Consider the following 8,970-nt stretch of genomic DNA (forward strand, 5'->3'; position numbering starts at 1 on the left):
TGGCAGCTCTGCAGTGGAGCTGAAAACTGGAGGTAGTTGTGGGGATTGCAATACCAGATGAATGTGACACTGGTGGAGTTGAGCTCAATTTATTGACATGGCTCAGCGACCAGGAGGAGAGGGGGAGCCGCTCCTGCTGCCTGCCTGCACTGCCTACCTTGGTGCAGGCCCCGGCTGGGATGGTTTCCTGGGCTGGGTGGGGTTCCTGGCTAGAAGTCCAGGGCGCAGATCAAGGCCGTGCCCCGTTTGATCCAGTGCTTCTGTGGCTTGTCTGTAGGGATCTCCACAGCAATCACGTAGTTGGTGGAGTGGCCTGTTGTCGACAGCGTGCCTGTAACGGGGGAGGCAAGGACACGAGGGTGGTACTGCAGCCCTGGCTGCTGCCCACTGACCAGGGAGTCCGGTACCGGTGACCCAGCAGTGTGAGGCCCCCTGCCTCATCCCTGTGCGAGGTGACAGGCCAAGCAGGAGTGGGAGAAAAGAGGCTTGAGGAGAGCCTGGCCAGAGGCACTGCTGCAGCATGAGGGTGCCTGCCTGCTCCATCTCCACGACCACGGCAGGAGAAATCTTTTCTCCCTGGATAGTCTTGTCCAACAGTGCCTCGCTCTATGCCCGTGTGTGCAGCACTTTGCTGCAGCCTCTCCTGGGCTGCCCTCCCAGCTGCTGCAACCCTCCTTGCTTCTGGAGATCGGGCTAGGGCACTTACCTGCACGAGTGAGAGTCTTGTAGATGGGGCACAGGTAGATGCCGCTGGCTGGAGGCTTGCGGCTGGGGACAGGGAGCAGCCAGATGACGGCCATCTCAGTGTAAAGCTCCTTGGGGCGTGACTCCGCTAGCTGAAATGCAGCAGGGTCCCAGCGGGCGCCTTCCAGAAACAAGCCGTGGATGTAGCAGCCGTCATCGGGCGGGTGAGTGAGCTCGCTCACTGACTCCTTCATCACCTGCACAGGGGAGTGGGCCCAGGGCCCAGCTCAGGGTGTGTCCCTGGGAGTTCAGCCCCAGGGACCCCCTTAAGCTGCTCTTGGTTAAGGCAGTGCTGCTGAAAGGGAGCCTGCCCCAGCTCTCAGGTGGGCTCGGCTTCCTGGCATCGCACACGGTGGGGCTGTGGGGCAGCCTGTGGCAAAACCTGGCCGGGGTGGGGGGGATGTGAGCAGGTCTAGGGAGGCAGAGAAGCCTCTATTTGCCATGTGGAGGTGTCTGGCAGTGTGGGTGGGTCTGTCTGAGCACAAAGGGATGGTGGGGTCCACGGGCAGCTGTGCCGCTAGGGCTTCACCTCCCGGACAGGGAGATGCCACAAAAACCCAGAGCCTCTGGCTGACCTACTGACCTTGAAGCTAAACGAGATGGTGTCGATGGAGATGACAGACTTCCTGGCGAAGTTCTGCAGTGTCCCTGTGAGGAAGGCCTGCGGGAAGAAGAACCCGCTGATCCAGAACACGGAGGGGATCCCATGGCTGATCCATTTCTGCAGGAATTCAACTCGCTGCACCAAGTCGTTCACCCACGATGCCAAGGGCTTCAGTGACGGGTAGGCCTGGGGGGCACCGCAGAGGAAGCTGTTGAACTCAAATCGGGGACACCCTAGACCTTGTGCCCCATTGCTGATGGCTGCCTAGAGCCCAGGGATTCATCCAGCCTAGGGCTGGGAACAACTGTGAGCTGCACTAGGCAGGAGACACCTCCATGCCAGGGGAGGGAGAGCCCGCTCCACGTGAGACAGACTGTGGTGGTACAGCTGTGGAGGTTGGTGACCCATTCCGCTGGTGCAGGTGAGCTCCCATGGGCAGCTGGGCTGGCTGGGGTGCCTACCTTGGCATTCCACATCTCAGGGACAGTGTTGTTGTACAAGCTGCTGGCCATGAGCTCCAGCTGAGAGGACATCACAACCAGGCCCTTGAGAGCTTTCAGCAAATCCTTCAGTGTCTCAGCAATCACCTCCAGGAGCCTGTTGTACCTACAGAGAAAGAGCAGAGTGACCCAGTGCTGTGGTTCATCGCCCACGTCCGCCCAGAGTGGGTACGCATCTCCATACAAGGAGTGAAGCTCCTCCGTGCAGCCCCAGCCCCCTTCCTCTTCAATGGGGTCTCACAGGTGCCCCCCGGACCCGAACTGCTGATGGTAGAGGTGGGGGACACTGATCAGTCCCCACGGGACAGGGATCAGCCGAAGGCTGTGGCTGGGACAACACAGTTGTTAGCGTGGGCTGCTGACTCCACTGCCATGTTCAGCAGTGAGGTTCCTCAGAGCAGGGAGGGAACAGGGGCCTGCACGTCTCCTCTGCTCCCCAAGGGACCAGCCCAGGACACGATCCCACGGGGGTTTTACCTGATGACCTCCTGTACCAGCACTGTGTTCATGGACTCTTTGTAGAGCAGCGGGTATTTGTGGATCACCTCCTGCAGGTTCATGGGGACAGGCAGCTTTGCCAGGACGTCCTTGGCGGTCTCCTCCACGAGCTGGAAGGAGGGCAGCAAGTGGGTGAGCATCCTCCTGGCCATGGGTGCCGGGAAGCTGATGGCTAGATGGCACTGCCGTTGCTGGCAGCCAGCAGGCAGGGTGGCACCTGCTGAGAGCTGGTGTTTGTGCTGGCTGCGGGAGCACTGATGGGATAAGGGCACCCACCTCTTCCCTGCTGCGGCCTCCCAGCGTGAAGGTCTTGGGTTGCAGCTGCATAATGGCCCCCAGCAGAGCAAAGGTCTCGTTCTGAGCGAAGGTGATGTTGGCGTTGTCGTGTAAACCAAAGAGCTCCGGGCTGTCGTTGAGCGGCAGGCTCTTGATGTACTGGAGGTAGCCCTGGGGAGGAATCCGCACAGGCTGTGAGGCCAAGAGCACAGCGACAAAGCCGTGGTGCCCCCCGGGCTGCTACAGGCCTGGCCTGAAAGAAATGACTAAGCCAGGGTTGCTGGGTAAGCTAAACCCAGCAGATCCTAAAGCCAGCAGATGCCAAACCCAGCTGGGAGATGCTCCTTGTCTTGGTGTTTGAGATTCATTCATCTGACTTTCACACAGCTCTTTGTCCTGTGTCACAGCCAGCAAACGCAACTCGCAGCTTTGACTTAGGGCCAGCTTACGCGTGCCCTGAGCAGCGCCTGCTGACGCAGGACTCCAAGGCTGCTGAGAGGCTGACGGGCGGCAGCAACTCTGAGCCAGGCGTGGTGGCTGCATGGAGGCCAGGGCCATCATTTGTGGTCTGGCTGGGGCGTTAAACTGCACTTGTGTAGGAGCAAAGATGTGCTGAGAAGGGGCAACTTGGCAGCGAGCTGGCTGCTGAGCTCCCTGGGTACTTCAGGAATGTGATACCAAAATGATTCAGAGTACAAAAGCTTTCGGCTGGGGAACTCCGGTGGTAGCTGCTACCACCTCGTGGGCACAGGGACAAGATTTTCTTCCTGTGGCTTGAAACAGATGCAGCTTTCTGAAAGCAGCTGAAGTTCCCCAGGTTCTTGCAAACACGCACTCCCCCAGGGAGCTGGACAGGGAGGAGCAGATCCCCTTTGCTCTGCGATGATGCCCCTGGATCTGCGAGCTGCAGTTTGGTACTTGAGTACTTACATCGAGGTCAGAAGAGGCACTGATCTGCTTGTAGATCCCCGATTCGGAATAGGCCCACTCTGGAGTTAAAACCTCAGGCTTGTAGAAATCTTCCAAAATACTCAGGATGCAGCGCCTGTCCCAGTCATCAGTCACGCGGCCGCCGTAGTTGATCTCCCCAGCCGTGTACTTCAGAACCTGTGAGGGACCCGGCCACAGCTTTCCAACCCGCTCACGCATCGCGAGCCTGTTCCCTCCACCGGAGGGGCCAGCTCAGGCACTGACCTTGTATGGGATGTCTGTGTATTCGCTCAAGAACATCTGCAGCTGACTGATGCAGATGCGGAGGTCTCCATCTGTGAACTCATAGGGGATGTTGAACCCCAGAGGCCCAAACTTTCTCCTCTCCAGCATGTTCCCATGGAAGAAGCAAAGTGATAGCAGCAACGATTTAAACTCTGCGACCTGTGGGCAGGGGAGTACGGGAAAGAGGTGCTCAGCTTTGGAGGAGGTATCCTTGGAAGAGACCAGCTCCTGCTGGGACCTGGCAGAGGAGATGTGCCAATTCAGCAGTGCCGGCTGGAGCCTGGGGAGGTGGACACCTCAGTCAGGCTGTCCTGCTGGGGTAGGCTGTGGCCTGCTCCTTTGCTTAAAGGGAGCTGCAAGGGTCTTCACACCAGGCTTCTTCAGTTCTCTTGCTTCTGTTTCTCAAAGAGAAACTGCTAACTGGCTTGTCTCAGAGTAGATGTGGGCTTATGAGAAAGACCACCAGCTCTTCTCTAGCATGTGAGAGCTCTAGTGGAGAGAAACATCTATGCCGGGAGAGGAGCAACACCCAGGTGGAAAGCATACACTGGAGCAGGCATGGTTTGGGAACAGCAAACCAAATAATGACCTGGGTCTTACCTTGGGGCAAGAATTCAAGAAGTCATCACTGAAACTAACGTAGGACTTGAGCAGGTTGGCCTTGACCCCGCGGGGTGGCTCGATGGTCATCTTGGAGCCATTCTGGAGGATGGACGCAGGGAAGCGGTTGCTCGGCAGACTGGTGAGCCAGAGGCGAAAGTCCCGATGCACCTGGAAATCCAGAAGGCAGCAAGTGCTCAGAGGGCGCAGGCACATCTGCTCCTGCACTGACCCTCTGCTTCTACAGGGAAGCTGTGGATGGGATCGACCTAGATCTGGGCTCCCAGGACTCCAGCCTCCTGCCTGTTCTGCTCAGTAAAACTGCTCACCTTGTTGGGGTCAATGCCCTCAATGAGTCTCTCCAGTGAAGGCATCCAGCTGGGAGCCAGGTGGCAGTTCTGGAAGAAGACCCAGTTGCCCTGCTCCATGGCATTGTGCATCATGGCTTCAGCACGGGGGCCCTGAGGAGGCAGATGAGAAGAGCTCAGAGACCCTAGTCCATCACAGGTTGTGCCCTGCTGAGCTGGACAGGGAGACGGCTGCTGGGTGGAAGGGCCACATTCCAGAGCTGCAGCCTGGCTTTGCCCTCATGGATCTTTGCTGCCTGATGGCACAGCCAAGGCCCTTTTACAGCTTTTGCCGGCTGGTGTGGGAGGGTGGAGGGAATGGAAGAACTAGGGAGGGATTCAGTAAGTTAGAGGGCACTATAGGGGGAACTGCTGCAGCCCCTCACCAAACTGGCTCCTCCAGCTAGCAGAAGGTTGGTGAGAAGGGCCCATGGTGTTTTCATTGTACCACAAGGGTGTTTGACCCACTTGGAGCTAGGTGAGATCGCTGGGAGTGCTGGCAGGACAGTGCTGCCCCAGGTGGGCACTGGCAGCTTACCTGGCCTTGGCCCAGAGAAATGGCAGAGAGCTTCTGGGAGAACTTCATTTCTTCAGCAAATTTGTAGAGGTCAGCAGCAGGGTCCGTGCCTGGGGACAGCACAAACACCAGCGGGGTGGTGGCAGTGGACTCCCTGAAGACGACTGAGAGGTCAGTGGTCTGCAACACGGAAAGTTGGTCAGAGCGGAGGGGCCATAGTGACACCACTCCCAGCATCTCCTTACCCTGCCTGGCCTCCAGCTCCTCTCCAAGGCACCAGCTGCTTTTGGGTGCCAGTACAGCTCTGCTCCAGCAGCATTAGGGACAGGGCAGCAAACACTTTTTCATTTGTCATTCAACATCTGCCCTTGTATGCCTGCACTGCCTGGCCCCTCCCAGTGGGAATTAACCGGTGGACATTAGGTAGGATACCCCTCGACTAAGTGTTTCCCCAGCTGTGGGAGCACTGTGGCTGCGGAGTAGCAGGAGCACCCTCACTGCAGCTGGAAAAACCCGATGGCCCACTTATATCAAGCTGAGGCCTCCTGCTCAACTCCCGGCGCCACCAGTGCTTCCTTTTGGCTGGTTACCTGCGGCTCAAGGAAGTGCTGACCCAAGTGCAGCGCCACAAAGTCCTGCATGGCGTTGATGATCTTATCTCCCCGCAGACACCGCAGAACCAGCAGCTTCTGGAAGGCATCAAGCTCAGCTTCCCATTTCCCCGGCAACGGCTCTCTGCAAAGCAATTAGGTGCATTTTGGGGGGATGTGGCAGATCCTGCAGCTTCCCAAGAAGCACCCAAGTTGCCTGCAAGCAGCCACTGCAGTTTCAGAAGGCACAAGGACCGAGGTCATTGGCTGTAGGTCGGAAACCATCAGCAGACAAGCCAGAGCTGCTTCCACTGGGGAAGCACCAAATACTGCTGTGCTGAGACAGTGTGTGTCTCTGCTTTGGGCAAGCAACATGCTCAGGCAAGGGCTACCCTTGAGGAGACAAGGCAATGCCCCGTCCTCTGCCGCATGTGGCACTGCACTGGAGCAGTGCTGGTGCTGCACAGCTAAGCTGACAAAGCAGAGGACACTTGCCTGTGAGGCTTAGGGCTGTCAAAAATGTCCCTGAACGCTTCAAGGTTGGCTGCAAAATCATTGGCAAAGCCAGAGAAGTTCTTCAGGCTGCTCAAGGCCAGGATGTCTCCCCACGCTCTTTCATTCAGCCAGGCTGGAGCTGGGTTCTCCCTCGTCTCCCTTATGGTCCCTCCTGACAGCAGGTACTGCCACTCATCCTGTGAACAAGATAAAATGTGGTCATGGATTAAAGCCACATTTGTGCCACGTCCCACTGAAATCCTGCAGCAACATTGTGGTTGCCTCTGCTGACAGGCGAGTGCGTCAAGGAGTAGGTGAACTGGAGAGTCTGGTGAGATCAACATCGCTGTTCAGCTGGCACTAGCTTTTCTGTGTCTTCTGATCCCTGACTGCTTCCTCCAAACTAGCTAACCCTTGCAGCAGTCTGGCAAAAGCTGCAGATGGTTCAGGCTGGGCAGCTCTGCATACAGACACAGGAAAAGCTTTGAATCTGAGTGGAGAGAGAGGCCTCAGGTTTGCCCACCAGCCTGCCCCCGGCCCCAGGGAACAAAGTTCCTCTTCCACCCGGCAGGCTGTTCTAGGGGGTTGAACAGGCTGGGCCTGAGTTGCTCTGATGGGATCCCACCAAAGGACCAAGGTGACTTGCTCACCATATTGATCTGCCCATCGTTCATCAGAATCCGGATGCAAACCAGGAAGGCAAACATGAGCTTGTGCTTTTCAAAGAGGCTACGGCACACATTGCAGTAGAGACTGAAGGTGATGTAGTCACTGATGTTCGTAACTCGGTCCTTCAGGGTGTCTGAAAAAAAGGCAACAACTAGACAAGGGTGGTGGGTGCTAGGCGTGATGTGGAGGGTGCTCTCCATGTCAGCTGTTGGTTCCTAGTCATAGGGGCACACCTGCACCTTGCCCAGGAAGTACAGACACTGCTCTCAAATACAGACTTGGCATAGAAACCCCCGAGAAAGCACAAGGCTCTGAGACTCAGCACACGGAAGAAAACACTGCCCCAGCGCTGGGAGGGGGTCCACACCACCCCACGGCAGCCCACACGGGCCCAGCCGCCACCATTCTGGCTAACACGCACTGCTGGGCAGGGAGAGCTGCTCCTGGCCTGGCAGTGGCAGCCAGGACCTGAGTGCGGAGGTGACAAGCAGAGCCACACTGCTACCAGGATGGCTTGTACCCTGGCACTAACAGCCCTCCCGCCTGGTCAGACATGGCAGCGGAGAAGAGGTGGGGAAGAGAACAGAGAGCAGGCTGTGACCACATCTTCTCTTGCTATGTGGACACAACTAGGGCCAGCTCTGGACCTTGCCTTGACTTCTGCAGGTATCCTAGCTGCTAGTCCAGGAATGTGGGGTGAGGAAGAGGACAGCAGGGGGCTGTTCTGGGCAGGCACCTGCTCTCTCAGAGTTACTGATCCCCATTAGGAAGATGTTGAGGAACCATTCAAGTGAGTACTGGTACATGGGGTCCACGTTGGACAGATCTGAGACACAGAAGTAGAGGATCTGTGAGCGGACAGCCACGGGCAGATACTGCAGGCGGGCGATGTTGATGTCCTTCTCTGTCTGCTCTGCCACCATTACCTTGGCCTGGAGGACAGAAAAGATGTCACGGTTAGGGCAGTGCTAGCAGGGGATGCACAGCTGCAGGGAGAGAGCACCTCCACCTCTGACCTGGATCTCCCCTGCCTTCAGCTTGGATGCCTCCAGCACTTTGATGAGCTCCAAGTCATCTACAGGGTTTCCTTCAGAAGTGCTAAGCCGATAGAGGATCTGGTCTTCTATCTCCTTCAACTCCTGGTGCATCTTGGCATTACTGACAATTAGCTGGTTTCTAACTTCTTCTAAGTCAGGCTGCTCCGCAGCCACCACTTCTCCCAGCAGTTGGTCTTCCAAGCCACTACAACAAAAGCCATGGAGATGGGGTGGGGGGGCGTGCTATGGGCCAAAAGGTTTGAGGACTGAGAGGAATGAGGATGAGCAGCATGGACAGCTGAAAGTACCTGGGTGAGAGGGTGAAGTTGATGAGGGTGAGTTTTGTGGATACCTCAGGGCTGTAGTGAGGGTTGGGCAGGTTGGTGGTGATGTACATCTTGAAACTCTCGTGATAGGGGATCACGGCATCCCCCAGCTTCAACACAGTGTTGCCTTGCTGCTTATAGGTCTGTACCAGAGAGGGACAAACACAGGAAGGCTGGGATGGCCTCCTCTTGTGAGGGAAGGCATCCTGCTGTACCCTGGGCTCTGCAGTGAGGGCAATCTGATGGCTCTCTGGACAGAGGAGCTCAAAGCTGCCAGGCAGACGTGAGGGTCTGAACCTGAATAGAGCAGCTGTATTCCATGGCCCTGCCTCCCAGATAAAGCTGCCTGCTAGCAGGAGACCAGAGTGTGCAGGAGGCCACCAAGACATTGGAGCCCTGGCCAAGACAGAGAAGCACAGAACAGTGCTGCCTGCCCAGAGAGACCTAGAAACTCACCACATCCCACTGCACCCTGGCCCGATGCCCCCTTACAGCCCAGCCAGGCACCCACTGCCCCTATTTGCCAAGGCGAGACATAAGACCTGTTTCAGC

At 57.1% G+C, this 8,970-nt stretch overlaps 1 protein-coding gene across 1 annotated transcript in view; it reads right to left on the reverse strand.

Moving 5' to 3' along the window:
* Positions 1–209: 209 nt before the first annotated feature.
* Positions 210–8,970, reverse strand: part of DNAH1 (dynein, axonemal, heavy chain 1) — a 71,060-nt gene continuing 62,299 nt past the window's right edge. Inside the window, exons 62-78 of the mRNA XM_010136526.1 lie at positions 8,401–8,561; positions 8,072–8,297; positions 7,792–7,987; positions 7,037–7,188; positions 6,383–6,583; positions 5,892–6,032; positions 5,323–5,481; positions 4,767–4,898; positions 4,438–4,608; positions 3,817–3,996; positions 3,553–3,729; positions 2,623–2,793; positions 2,326–2,456; positions 1,810–1,954; positions 1,328–1,534; positions 707–941; positions 210–331 (exon numbers count right to left, since the gene is read on the reverse strand). Coding sequence (XP_010134828.1) covers positions 210–331; positions 707–941; positions 1,328–1,534; positions 1,810–1,954; positions 2,326–2,456; positions 2,623–2,793; positions 3,553–3,729; positions 3,817–3,996; positions 4,438–4,608; positions 4,767–4,898; positions 5,323–5,481; positions 5,892–6,032; positions 6,383–6,583; positions 7,037–7,188; positions 7,792–7,987; positions 8,072–8,297; positions 8,401–8,561 — 2,907 coding nt within the window. The remainder of the gene's footprint in view (positions 332–706; positions 942–1,327; positions 1,535–1,809; positions 1,955–2,325; positions 2,457–2,622; positions 2,794–3,552; positions 3,730–3,816; positions 3,997–4,437; positions 4,609–4,766; positions 4,899–5,322; positions 5,482–5,891; positions 6,033–6,382; positions 6,584–7,036; positions 7,189–7,791; positions 7,988–8,071; positions 8,298–8,400; positions 8,562–8,970) is intronic.

Source organism: Buceros rhinoceros, unplaced genomic scaffold (assembly GCF_000710305.1).
Source record: "Buceros rhinoceros silvestris isolate BGI_N320 unplaced genomic scaffold, ASM71030v1 scaffold24855, whole genome shotgun sequence".
NCBI lineage: Eukaryota > Metazoa > Chordata > Aves > Bucerotiformes > Bucerotidae > Buceros > Buceros rhinoceros.